This window comes from Pygoscelis adeliae, unplaced genomic scaffold (assembly GCF_000699105.1).
Source record: "Pygoscelis adeliae isolate BGI_AS28 unplaced genomic scaffold, ASM69910v1 Scaffold302, whole genome shotgun sequence".
Taxonomy (NCBI): domain Eukaryota; kingdom Metazoa; phylum Chordata; class Aves; order Sphenisciformes; family Spheniscidae; genus Pygoscelis; species Pygoscelis adeliae.
The window spans coordinates 613,685-628,427 of record NW_008824372.1 but is presented as its reverse complement, the minus strand read 5'-3'; the positions used below and the strand labels follow the sequence as shown (position 1 = coordinate 628,427).

Genomic DNA, 14,743 nt, shown 5'->3' with positions numbered 1-14,743 from the left:
TTCCCACAGGGTTCTACCTCTGTTTCTACATTGAACATTTCACCATCGAAACTTTTATACTTTTCTTATTGTTCAAGTCTTTGAGTAGAAGTTTTTAGATTTTTATTTTTTTGGAGGAGAAACTAATTCCAGCCCATTTGACCAGAAGAGCAATTAGTGAAATGCAGTTCAGCAACACACACTCGCCTGCCCTTTCCCAGCTGTCTTTCAAAGTCCTCCCCTTCCCTCCTGCCCTTCCTCTGCCTCCATCCTCACAGGCCTTTTCCGAGCTGGCCGTCCCAGGTAGCAATGCTGCCCAAACACCTCGAGGAGCCGTCGGAGTTCGCACACCGGAGGGTTCGACCTCAGTCGCGGCAGCGTCACACCGAGGAGTAGATTTAGAGACCAGAGGCAGTGGAAGGGGTTCCTTCACCGTGGCCAATGTTACCTAACAGAAATTTGACTTGGCAGAGGACTCTGCAACTCTCCCTCTTGCTGGGTAATACCCTAACGCGGGAAATACATTTATTTCCTCTTGCAGCGAGGGCTCTGTTCAATGTGACTGGAGGGAGCATAATATGGCCCTTAATCTATGAGAAGCATTTCCTTACTGTCTCATGTCAGAATCATAGCTCAGACAGTTCAGCTAGTTCAGTTCCCAAAGACAAATTTTGTTTTTCCAGTTAGAATATATTTTGTATACCTGCATGGTAAGACATCAGAGAAAAATACTCAAGGGGTGAATAAAGGGAGGAAAAATGCTGTGTCAATAATTTGCTGGCTGTTTCCACTTTGCTTTGACAGCAGAGTTTCTGCTTTGAGGCAGATATTCAGACGGCAGTTAATAGACAAGAAGTGGCAGGGATTTCAGCAGCAAATGGATGAACGGATCATGGGCAAGGAAAGGGCATTTCTCTACATTCAGATCTGTTTTTCATAAAAACTGCAGACATGTCTAAACCTTTCCAATATGCTGCAAAGTTGTGCAGCTGTCTCCTTCCTCAACTCCTTCCAGATTCAAATGCAAATCAAATTTGATGGCCTCAGTATGTAATTTTGTGCTACAATATACCATGCTATGCACATTAAGGAAACTGGAAGCATCTTTTCGATCTATATTCCTTTTAAATCAGTGGCAAGATTTGCATTCACTTTTATAGGACCGGATAAAATCTTTAAATGGGAATCTTCAAGGATTGTGAGATTTTTGTAAAGAAACTTTGCAAGAAACAAAATTATAACTCAGGTTAGTAGAGTTATCAATGAGTCTGGTCCTTGTCCCTCCATTCATCCTGGAAACTGTACCTGCCAGGGTTAGGAAGGTTTGAGTTTGACGCAGGCTGAAGGGTCCGGTACTCAAGGGTGCCACTGATTTCTCACTCACAGAGGAGGGAAAGGAGGAGGAGTTACTTACAGCTACCAAACATTTTGTGAGGAGTTGCTGCCAGTTAGCACAACTCAAAAAAGTGAGGAGGAAATAGAGAATTTTAAAGAAATTATATTTATGGGAGACATCAAGAATCTTTAACTGAGAAGGCAGAATAATATGAAGTCCCTACAACTCAAATATTGGTCAACATCTCCAAAACCCCCAGCCAGCAAATGAACAGAAGATCAGCAGTACTCACTGTTTGGGTCTACGTTCTCACACAGCTCCGTTTTGGCTTCGCCGTTGGGCCTGTCGCTGGGTTTGTGCGAGAGCCGTGACGACATGGTTGCTGCTGTGACCACAGCCTTGAAGCTGCGTTTCCGCTTCTGGACGTTTAGCTCAGGGTGGAAGATGATGATGTACACCTTCGGCATGTAAAGCATCCCCAGGGCCACTGAAGCACTTAAGTTCATGGATATTGTAAGTGTGGTAGTTTGTATGTAGAGCTAGGAGACACAACACATGAGACACTATTACAAATAAGATGACTGGGAAGCAGGCTGTAGTACTTCAAACATTAAGTAACCATTTAAAAGCATTTTTACAAGCATTTTTAATGAGTCTGCAAGCAAAGATGCGTGAGCTGAGACCTTTGCACTGCAAACCACCGTGAGGTCCAACACACATCAGCTACCCGTGGTATCAACAGCCTCTTCGGAGGCTCAATGCTAGAAACTTTCAGTGTCCTTAACAATACAATTTCTACTATATGCTGATGGTATAGCTTCTGTTTGCTTATTTAAAGAGTGAAGATCAGATTTGGATTGAAATAACGCTGGTATAAATTTAAATTTAGGTCTACTGTAAGTTATAGAAGAGGAACTGTAATAATACAGGTTAGTAAAAAAATCTTACTTTTTTAAAAAATTGAGGAAAGTGGGATTTTATTTGTTTTTACTATACTTTAATTCTCTACAATTCATTGAAATAACTTTGCAGAGAATACACAATGATTTGTGTGCTCGTGACATTCAGCTATGCTTATTATGAAAAAGTAGTATATATGCAAGTCAGAGAACAGGTACTGCCATGAGATGAGTATTCAAAGAAACCACAAGGATTTAAAAACATACTCTACAGTATGTAACTACAACATGCAAACATACAGGGGTGGAAAAGCCTTTTTTTTTTCTTTTTTTTTTTAATTATCTTTTCAGAGGATACACTTAATAAATAAACTAGAACAATTCTTGCGACTTAAGAGGATGAGGCACAGTTAAAACTTAAAAAGCAGAGAGGCAGCACAGTACAGGTGTGAGGGAGCTGAAGAGGGAGCAAAGTCTCTGCGGATCCTCTTCAAAAATTAAATATACGGTAATTCCATGTAAATGGGAAAATCATTACACGTTGAGGGTGATTTCTTCAGAACACTATTTCCTCTTCTCCTCCTATTCAGTGCTAATCAGTCTGAATTTTTGATGGAAAAACTCTATGAATAAATATAATGGCAGGGTAAAATGCTGACTATGCCCAGGTATTTCCAAATTCCCATATTTGTAAAAATATTAATGTCTCCAGGCTTGCTAGTTATATCTACATAACAGTTGCTATTGTAGTGATTAAAACCACCACTGGAAGCAATAAAATGCCTTACAGAAAACATAAAAAACGTGCTGTGCACAGATGTGTCTCCATACAGATGCACACAAGCAAAAACTAAAGTGCTTTCTCAGTTTCTATTTACTCATTATCAGAAGGAAATGACACTGATGTTGCCAGAAATTTTGCCAAAGTCAAGACATTGGGACATAACCCATCTCATCCTGTGAAAAGATAGGCTGGGACAAGCTACACCATTCGAGGCTGGGAGGGAGCCCAAGGGGTCACCCCGTCTAAAACCCTGCCCCAAGAAAAAGCCATTTACACCAGAACTACTTCTGACGGATCACCCTGTCTACCCGTGTCCTAAAACCGTCCTCTGAATGAGGTTGCACAGCCTCCTAACCAAACTCTTGCAGAGTGCTCAGGTCTCCGAAACATTTGGTCTGTACCTGAACGAAGCTGCTAATTGTCCTCTCCCGGTGGAATGAAGAGCAAGTGGCCACCAAACCCTCTGTTGCCTTCTTTTATATGTCTAAATAGTTACTGTCTTTTGGAGAACTTTTAAAAAGCAGTATGGTACCATGTTGCCCCTTGGTCTTTGACAGATAACAGGGCAATTTCTCCCAACTTCAGCCACTGGGAAGACCTCAGGTCCTTCTGTCTTCCCCTAACCTGGACACTGCCGTCGACCCTCTGCTTCACCGAGATGCGATGCTCCAAGCCGATGTGGTGCTCTGCTGAAGCCTCCTTACTGGAGGATTATTTTCAGAATTTATCTTATAGCACTGCTGTGAAACATGATGTTTCTTTTTCTCAGTCTGGTAGTGTTGTTGCCTGCTGCTCTTCACTGCGGAGTAACCGCCTGGGTGGTTATTCCGCACCTTACACCTTGCAGCTGAATGTTGTTACACTACAGACATACTCTATACCTTTACTTCTATGTAGGTAAGCACTATGTCTATTTATTTTAAAAGAACATTTAAAAGAGAAGACAGTTCGCAATGCATTTGCTTCCTTGGAGCTGATCCTCCTTTCAGTTTTGTTCACATAAATCAACTGTAACTCAGTTGGGGTCAAGTGTATTGCATTGATATAAATAACACAGACAAATATTTATTAATTAAATTCAATACATCTTTGAAAATTGGAAATAAAATATATAGAATGTAACATTTAAGGGCTGAAGGATAAACAGGAAGATACCTGCCTTATCTTCAAAGTGTTTGTAACTTATTACCAGCTTTTATCCTCCCTAAGTAAGGTAATTATTATTTCTATTTTACAAAGAGCTCCTGCAATTGCTATAGGAGCTGCAGGTACCGACACCTCTAAAGGCCAGGAAGATGCTGCGGACAGCAAACTTGACAAATTACATTACACCTAGGAACTGTCTGGTTCTCAGCTCTGTATTCAGACCAACCTCTCTCTGCTAATACTTGGGAAGAAAACTTGCTTAAATAATGTCTGAAGTCCTCCTGGTTTAGTCTGAAAAGGATGTGGCTCTGTAACACGTGTTCAATAAGAATTGCCTCTGTTTCTGTATACAAGATATGTAACTAAACCTGACAGGCACTGAATATCTACTAAGCAGTATTACTGAATGAGATCTACGTTTCTAGAAGGTTAGAAAAGATCTATGTCAGTGAAGAGCTCTGTCACAAGTACAGAAGATGTATCGGCACTTCAAAGCGGTTTTGTTCAGCAGTTGTCTCCAATGACTTGAACTTGCAGAAAGTCTGTTCAAGTAGCAATATGGTGAAAAATGCACGGTAACGTTTCGCAACTAACTCTTGATTCACCTTCCTGGAGAACATAAACACCTTTATACAGAAAGCAGGAATTTGGACCGCAGGACAAAAAATAATAAATTAAAAAAAGGGGAAAAAAAGCTAATGGCACAGCATTGCCAGCATGACACACATAATTAGCTGTTTATGTTTCACAGACAGAAATAGCATATTTATGTTTAAGTACAGATTTTCTCCACCCAAATTCGACTTCTTCTTCGGCATGGAAAACAACAGCTCCCCATAGGAATTTTGACGAACTTGTCAGTTAAGCAAAATAACTTTATATCACCACGCTCAGACACATAGGTCATAGACACACTGTGTGTGACAGCAGCTAAAAATCCTAGAAAAGCAGAAGGGAAGATGCATTTTGAGTAAGAGCTGCTTTTAAAAGCACTATGTAGCACGAAGTTTTCAAATGGATCCTCAGTGGGAGAAGGATTTGTTAACGCGTGGCGTTTTCTGAATTTTGGAACAGCTGACTAGTTTGATATGCGATACGAATGTTTCCTTTCAGAAAGAGAAGAAAAGAACAAGTGAAGATTGTACACACCAAGAGGAGGAGGGGACCCTCTTTGCACAGCTCCTTTGGAACAGGACACACAACCCGCACCGAGGCCACCTCCGCCTGCGCAGGTGCCGGATAACTACATTTGATGAGCTTGTGGTTCTGCAGGTACGATCAGCTACCGGCAAATATCTACCACCAGAGTCATTCGCCGTCCTCTGAGCCGCTGCTCCCGACACGGGTGTTTCGGGTGGGTGGGCACGGGTTTCCTGAGGCATCGCTGGAGATTGCTCCCGAGGGCAGATTTCTGCACCAGTGCTCGAGCACCTGCACAGCCACATGCTACGGCCAGCCGCTTCCCTACCTGGTTTTCCATGGGCTACAGCAGTGGGGATCTGGCCTGACTTGGAGGTGACTTACCCTGGGGATGGTTTGACACAATGTCTTCCCCTTAATCCAGGGCTGCTGCGATTGCAAAAGCCGCAACCAGCAGAGTGCCAGCAACGTTTTTATCTAGGTGCACACAGGTATTAATTTTTATTTCCTCTTGCTATTAAGGGGTTGAAGGTTAAATGATTATTTAGTCAACAGGGTCTTTTGCAGCACCACGCCAGTCAAGTTTCCTACCTTGCAAATGCCAATGGGAGATAAAAGGAAGGGGAGAAAAGAGCTTTTGTAGAACAAGGCAGGATGAGTGACACACAATGCTTCTCATGACAAATGGGAGCTTTATAAAGATAAGGGAAACTAATAGATATGCTTATTATGCAAAGCCTTAGTTTTATGTATTTTATCTCTGCTTTGTGGTTTTACCAGTCAAACATAAAAATGCAGTTTACATGAAACTATTTCATTTCTTATTTCACTTCTTCTGATAAACTCTCTGAAAGCATTTTAGATGAATGCAAATGGGTGACTTAAAATACAAAGGATAAGATTTAACTGACAATGGGATTCTAATAATTCATGCATGCCTTTTACAGCTGGCTGGTGAAACCTGGTAGTTTCCAAACCTGAGATCAAATTAAGATGCAGATTTAGTGAGAGATGCTCGAACTTGACATGAATGAGGACTGGGATTGAGCTAGGTATTGCCAGTGGAAATCAAAGCTTTCTAAAACAGTGCCTTGTTGGTCTCTACAAGCCCAGTCCCATGGAGGGTTTGAAGTCACATTTGCTATGACATAAAGGCCAAAGTCATTCTGGAGGGTCATCCCCACTCACATCTCTCTCTTTCTCTCTCTTAAGCAGACTCTGAATTTTGAAAAATTTTAACTTAATGTTAAACTTAACACACTGCTGTTACAAACGCATCAGACTTTGAAGCAGCGCCTTGGAGAAAACTCAGCCCTAAGGATATCATTCACATGCAAAGGCACCTAGATTTTATCATTTATTTTACATAAAAGATTTCCATTTGAATTTTAGATTTCTATGTTTTCCAGATTCTTGCTTTGTTCATGCAAATGGTGAAAATTCAAAACCTTGAGAGAAAATTAGACTGGTCTTGAATACACACATCTAATAACCAGCATTTTTTATAGAGCAGATTATATCAATGGATGATTTTGCATGAGCTAGGATTACTCTCAGAAGTAAAGCACTGCAGGATCAGGCCTTTCAGTCTTTGCTAACCCAGTGGATAGATTTCCAACTGCTGGGCCATAATAACTGAAGTTATAGCTGCAGATCTTAGAAAAGTCTCTTTAAGAGTCAGAAATACTTTTTGTAGGCTAATGCTTTGCATTTACAGTCTAATCAGGAGCAACTGCTCCTTTTATCTAATTCAGCTTTCTAATTATGCAGTGAATTGTGTTATTTTGTAATATGGAAATAAAGCGGTAACTTGAGATATTTTTGGACTTGCGTTATCACAAACCAATTTGTCTCACTTTTATATGGGAATTAAAACAAGTGTTCTTACATATGAAGTAGACAGTTTACAAATCTCCCAGAAGACTTCCAGGTCATCTGAAGACTTCATCTGATCCTCTACATTATGTTGTGCAAATATAAGAATGAGAAACATTTTTTAATAAAAATTAAAATTAGCTCCCACTGCGTTGTATGTTTGCAAAAATATGGAAAGTAAAAAGACTTGAATATAAATGTGTTCTCAGATATTTTAGTGTCTAATGCCCCTACCCACCAAAGTTACCACATCACTTGAAAGGCAAATAAAAAAAGGAAAATATCTGTTTTCCAGTGAAACCTGTGCTTCTTGTACTTTGACTTTAAATCGGCTTCGCTTAGGGAGAACCACTGCCCTTCTCCCTCCAACAAAGGTGTCCACCATTTGTTACCCAAACCCCTGCCAGGGGCTACATCGCCTTTCTCATAGAGCAACACCATATTACGGTGACCTACGGCCAGGACCCAGGGCAGATGGCACCGTACAAAAATCTCCAGTCACAAAGCACCCCTAAACCCACGCTCATTCAAGAGAGACTGAAGAGTCAGCAGCTGCCTGCACCCTTTTTGGGACCCTTCCTGCCCCTCCGACCGAGGGTCTGCGTGGTATGGAGGACGGGCTGCAGCCACAGCCCTGCATGGGCTACGTGGTGGGTGAAGGTCCTCCAGTGCCACCCCCTCCTTTTGGCAGCACCATACCCTCAACTGAAAAAAAAACCAAACCAAAAAACCCAGCTGTAAAAGCAAACGCCATTCCCATTTCCTTAGACAGCTTGATTTATGGAAGTTTCAGGCAACGGCAACTTTACCCAGGCAACCATGTCTTTCCACAAGGATTGTACACTTCCTGTTGTCTGAGAAATATAAAATATTATGTGTGAAGCAGTCCTGTCAGCTCTCTTTACCGGCCTGGCTCAGTAATCCTCTTTTCATGCCCCACTGCGGCTTTCCAGCAGCCCATGCACATCCCGGGTTCCCGCTGCCAGCTCCCGTGGATACAGACATACACTCGCTTTCTTCACTTGGATGGTACCAGTTCAACTGCACATAATACCACACCGCCCTGAAGCTTATCTACTGACAACTTCCAGGACCCCTGCCTCCATCCCCATCCTTTTAAGCATCATAATCTGCTCGAGCTGTCATTTGGCAGTGCCCTTTGGAGAATAGAGCAGTTTGAAAAAAAACAAAACCCTTTTCCTAGATTAGAAGGTTTTAGCAGCGCTTAGGGGAAGCGGTTTCCCTTTCTTTTAAGCTAACGTTATTTTTTGGGAAAAAAAAAAAAGATCACAAAAAACCCCCGTGGACACCAGGCTCCAGCATTTTGGACAAAAGAGGCAAACATCTGGCAAACGATCCAGAAGACGGGGATTTCCAGTTGCAGGAGGTCACTTAATAGATGAGAGACAGGGACTACACCACTCACCTGCTGTTCTAACCTACTGCTCCTAATGGTATTAATACAATCCACACTATATCAGTCATCCATCATACTTTTATAGTATTCGAATATTTTATAGGCAGAAAATACACGTGTATGCCAACACACACACTCTCTATACTTACGACAAACACTAAACGTTGCGATGTCAAGCAGTCAAGTGCTGTCATGTCAAACCAGGGTTCCCGGTGCTGCTTTAATTTGGTCTCCCGGTACACAGGCACTATGACACAGCCATCAACTACATGACTACACACGCTTGCTCCTCAGGACTCTCTTTATTCAAGGGTACAAATGGATGATTATTTAATACACTCTTTTCTCCTCACTTTTCAACCTGTTAATTCCATTGCTCCATAAGTATACCCTTTGATCCCTGTTGTGAAGATATAATGCCTACCTTCTTTGCAAGATTTTTACCGAATTTTGCCTATTTGTGCTGTTGTACTGTCCGGTGTGTACTTTTCACAGCATGTGGAAGACAACTGCGTTCCTCTGCAGAGGTGAGCATCAGCGGTGCTTCAGAAACACAACTCAACAGCAACATGAGACAGGCAGCGGTATGTAAATTGTGATGCTCACTAAGTTTTACAAATGACAACGGATGCTACCCAAGGGACGTTTGATAAACAAATCATAGTAGTTATGCTGATTGCAGTTATTACTGTACAAAATAGCAAGGCACGCAAATAAGTTTGTGAAATGTCTATGGGAATGTCACAGAATCAGTCATACCATTTAATTATAAATTCTGTGCTTAGCAATTATAAGAAAGGTGACACTGAAGGAAATGACGGGATTTTAGTTTCAGAAAATTTCCCGTTAATGGTTGGTTGTTTTGCAGGCTGACAGCACTAGGGTGGCTCATCAAACACTCACTGGTCATGAACACCCCGATCCGAGCTGCACCCGGTGCAGAGGCCAGGCGCAGTGGAGGGCTGCACGTCTCCGGCATGCGGGAGTACACGTGGTATGTGGGACACACAGGCTTTGGGGCACGCGTGCGGCCCCATGGTTTGTTTGGGTTTTTTTTTTTTTTTTGCAAACCGATTTTCAAGCTAAACCTATGTTTGTTCTACAGCTCAACAAGGAGCTTTGTGTGTCTGAGAGGAGTCATTTTGCTGGCTGGTTGCAGCAGACCTGAGGTTGGATGGCTTTCATCAGTGAAAATAGTTGGTCTATTAAGTTAGCGTCCTTTGGAAATTCTCACAATATTACATCTAGTAGATCAGAAAAAACTGCAGGTTAACTTTGCGGATATATTTCAGTGTAATGGAAAACCAAAAATAGTTCCATGGGAACAGCAAGTACCTACAGAGTAACATCACAGTTCCTCAGAGATATGAAGGTAAAGAAGATTAAAGTTTGGAAAGTAGCCCCCAAATTACTTTTCTTTTACACCCAGTAATAACAATCACATCTCACTCTTTCAAGAGGTCATCAGCATCTGCCGGCCCTCAGTATGCAAGAGCCTATATCAGCATAGCACTGAAATCCAGCAACAGGAGCAAAAATATGTATCCTGTGGTGGCAGCTCTGCAGTAACGAGAGGGGATGCAGAACCCGAACCCCCGGCCAGGCACCCTGCCACCGCCCCACTACGCCAGAAGCGGGACAGTAGAGAATTCGGTAAGCCCAGAAGAAAATCTTCTCACACAGGCGGGGAGAAACATTTTGCCTTTAAATTAATTTTTTTTTGTCAGGGCAGTTTAAGACAACTCTTTCTTCCAACAGGTTCATATGCCTTTGAAGGCTTTTTTTTCTTTGCTAATAATAAAATGACTAAATTTCACAGACTGTTCTGTGCCTTTTTTTAGATGTGATCTCTGTGTTTATCCTTACTAAACAGAAATTTAGAGTTCCAAATAAACTACAGAAGTAATAACTGATAGATCATCACAGAAACATTGTGAGTTTCTTTCATACATTTAACTGGAAACAATTATTATTCCTACTAAGAGAACAAGGAGGGAGCTGAGAAAAGATTCAGATTTGAAGAATCGCCACGGTTGAAGCAGAAAACAAAACGCCATTAATCTCTTCAGGAAATATAACAAGCCTTGCATGTTATATACGCTGCAACATTGGCTCATCAGCCAAGTCTCCACAATTTCATCTCCAAAGGTGACCAAAAGCAAAGTGGCCGTTAGCAGGAAGTATTACATTTAATGACAATATTCACTTGTCCTGGACAAGTAAACACACAGGGGACTCAGTCTAAGAGTTACTGCTGTAAGTGTTGGCTTCGAGGACTATAAATAACCATTCACTATGGCCCAGTTCTGCTCTGGTTCTGGGAGGGATTAAAATTCAGTTTGTCTGCTGCCACGGGAGCAGTAAATGCAACACATGACGTGGCGTTTGGGCTGGGCAATGGTAGCAGGTTGAAGACGTCACTGCCCAGCTCTGCCTGGGGGTACAACGGCTGACACGGACGTGAGCGCGCACACAGCCTCGCCGCTGTATGCTTTGCACAACTTACAGCCTCAGACACCCTTTCAACCTGCGGCAAAACACGTACCTCCACTAACCTCAACAATGCAATGCAACCTACTTTACTGGTATGGTCTTCTCTCTGACATGCACCAGCTTCAAAAAATACCTGCAGAGAGGCAAAGAAGATCTTTCGACTTTACCCAAAGAGCCCTTAGAAACTAAAAGACCGACTTGCTGAGGGCAAAATCAAAGTCAAATCAAGGAGCTGGATGCTCCTGGAGATGTCACCATCGTAGCTCCAAGACCACCTCACCTCAGGACCCACATCAAGTTGCTATGAACAGCATTTCTAAACAGAAATGTAAACCCCTCACAGTTACCTTAATTACTCAGTTGTGAAACATCAGTGTTGACGTCCAGCACTCTGCATGCCTGTGCCCCCAGGGACCCTGGCCCTGTGCACCCCACTGCCTCCCCTCAGCCCGTCTCCACCTCCGTCCCCTCTCCAGCACGTGTTGTTGCAGAGGAGGGATGGCTCTCGCCCCAGCTCACAGCGGCGAGGACGGCCACTTCTCGGGTGCACACAAGGAGCACCACCATCGCTCGCAGGATGCCACACGCTGCAAACAGCAAAGGCGACCTGCAGAGTAACCATGGCTGCTTTGGAAACAGGGGTTCTCCCCTGCCCAAAGAAACCGCTGACGGTTAGCAAACACTAAAGAAAGCTTTGATGTCGGGTCTGATATTTCTGGCTGCCTGACGACAGCCTGTGATGTTCTGAAAAGTTGCTCTAAGTCACATCATGAAGTACAGAGGTTTGAGGGAAGAACATGCCCAGAGCTGTGAAATTCCCCGTGTCACAAACATGCCAGATGGGATCTCGTTCCCTCCTTACGATATGGCAAAACATGACAGACACCACTGTACAGGTATCACGCTGGGGAAAAGAGCGAGAGTGTGATAATGCCGATAAACCCTTAGAGGTGCTTCCTAATGCCGTCACGTTCGCTGGTCCTGGTGGTTACTAGCTTGGCAATGACAAAGTTGTACACCAGAGTTATGCAGGTAATGGGTGTGATGAATTATGTTTCAATGTGTTTCTAGCAGCAGGAGGTTTAGCATACCAACAGGAAAATTGGGGTCATATTCTGAAAGATTACCACCTGCAGAGGCCAAATGCAAAGGTAGACAGTACAGCAGTAAACAGGTCTAAAAGGACTAATTTCCAATTCCCTCTGCCTGCACTATAAAACTGTTCCTTCTAATGTCACACTGCCAAAGCCGACTTAAATTTTCATGTCCTAGGAGCACCCGACACATCTTGTTTTTCAGCTTGCATTTCATAGGCAAACGTGCAGAGTCAAGATCAAGTAAATGTATTTTAAATATACTTTAGCTATTCAAGCTAAATATTTTATACAGCTTGTTCCCTTATAATAGGAACTTCCTTGTGCAAGAAATTTGCGTACATCAGAAAAAAGAAATATTTCTGGATTATATCTATAACTTGTATGATAATTCAAGATACCAAATGTTAAAGCACTTTGCTCTGAGGGTTATGATGCAGATGCAGAAGGAGGAGGAATTTTGTCTCTCCAGCCTTTGAGATAAATCCTAGCAGCTTATGTAGAAGGAAATTAAATTATTCAGATAATTGGATAGAGCAGCAATGGAAAAGCATGTTGCTGCTTTCAAAGGGCATCAAATGGCTAAAAGAGAAATGGAAGCAGTATCAAAGATGACCCCACAAGTCAAATAGTTTATACAGACTATATTCAGCAGAGATTCCACATCTGCTGGAAAAAAGAGACATCATTACTTTCTGTACCAGTTACAGAGACAATAAAGATGCCCGTGAACTACTTAGAATCATTTGGGAGTTGCTCAGCCAAGAAATGAACAGTGATGGCCCTGGCTTAAGTCAACAAAAATTGTTTCAAGATTTGATGACTCCCTGGAACTGATTTTATGAGGATTTCTGAATTTTGTTGTCTCTCTGAAGTAGAAATTTGGCACAGAAGGATGTGCCAGCAAAACAATCTTGCAAGGACAGTAACGTTTGAAGCGCGAACCACCACTAAAATAAGATGAAGTCCTGTCTCCTTTTGGATTCATCTGCTCCTGTTTTTTGCTTCTGGACGTACAGCACATGCCGCCGTTCCCGGCGTGGTGACGAGAAATGTGTGTCCTGCTGCAGATCCGAGGGTGGTGGGTGGGCAAGGCTGCGACCCATGTTCAGGTTACAGTGAGGATGGGCCCTCCCGGTCCTGTACCTGTTAACACAGGTAACGGCGATGGAGAGCCGGGAAACAGCTGCACGTACCTCTCCTTTCATTTTTCTTCCATACTAATTACATGTCCATAAGCTGACGGAATAATTTGTGAAATGGACGAAGTTTCTGAAGTAGAAATTTGGCACAGAAGGATGTGCCAGCAAAACAATCTTGCAAGGACAGTAACGTTTGAAGCGCGAACCACCACTAAAATAAGATGAAGTCCTGTCTCCTTTTGGATTCATCTGCTCCTGTTTTTTGCCTCTGGACGTACAGCACATGCTGCCGTTCCCGGCATGGTGACGAGAAATGTGTGTCCTGCTGCAGATCCGAGGGTGGTGGGTGGGCAGCCAGCGGCGTGGGCAAGGCTGCGACCCATGTTCAGGTTACAGTGAGGATGGGCCCTCCCGGTCCTGTACCTGTTAACACAAGTAACGGCGATGGAGAGCCGGGAAACAGCTGCACGTACCTCTCCTTTCATTTTTCTTCCATACTAATTACATGTCCATAAGCTGACGGAATAATTTGTGAAATGGACGAAGTTTTCCCACAGGGACGTCAGCTGTGATGTGCTGTTATCCAGTGCAGATGTCTGTCCACAGGAGGAGTGTCTTGAGACCCACCGAATCATTTTGCCTGGGTCACTAAAGGGCCTTCAGGTGATAAGAAATTGCAGTCACAGCTGAGTGTGGCTGTATTTTAAGCACAGACAGGAGCGAATAGCTCAAGAAATTCCATTATCAATCCTCAGAACTGTCTAATATCTCTTGCTTGACACTCGTGTTTGTTATAATAACTATAAGTTACACATCACTAAGAGAGACAAACACAAAGTGCAACAGAAGTAATGTACATCCCCAACTTCTATTATTAAAATAATGGCTTTTCCCTCTCTCACTGACTGAGCACTTAGCTTTTTCGGGCTAGAAATAATTCTTCATCTGTCATTTTTTCCAAAGATTACATCATCAGAGAAAGCCTTCATTTCATTCTTCACCTTCACCGCTGCACTGCTAAATTGACTGACATACAATCTTGGTATTTTAGGGTATTCAGTGCCAGACTTCAGCTGCTGTTATAAATCATATTTCTCCACACTTATTGCATTTTATTCATTTTATACATGACCAGAGATTAGAGTTCAAATGAAATAGGTTTTGCTATCCTTCTTATATTCCAAACGCCACTAGTCTAGAAATCTTTAATTTTACTCATTTCAACTACTGAATAATTCAATCTAAAAGGAGAAAAAAAAAAACAACCCTGCAATACTCAGTTTGAAATTTTGAGCAAAATAAAGCAAGGATCCTCTGACTGCTGCGGCTGTGTCTCTGTAGCCTGATGTGCAGAGCACTGGGTACCATCTGAGCAGCACTGGTATCTCACGGCGGGGATGGCACCCGGGGCGCCGGGAGAGGGGGCCCCCCCCGGGGG

General features: G+C 42.8%; 1 protein-coding gene across 1 annotated transcript in view; it reads right to left on the bottom strand.

Moving 5' to 3' along the window:
- GRM7 (glutamate receptor, metabotropic 7) overlaps window positions 1–14,743 on the bottom strand; it is a 289,326-nt gene that overhangs the window by 4,255 nt on the left and 270,328 nt on the right. Inside the window, 1 exon segment of the mRNA XM_009320090.1 lies at window positions 1,608–1,854. Coding sequence (XP_009318365.1) covers window positions 1,608–1,854 — 247 coding nt within the window.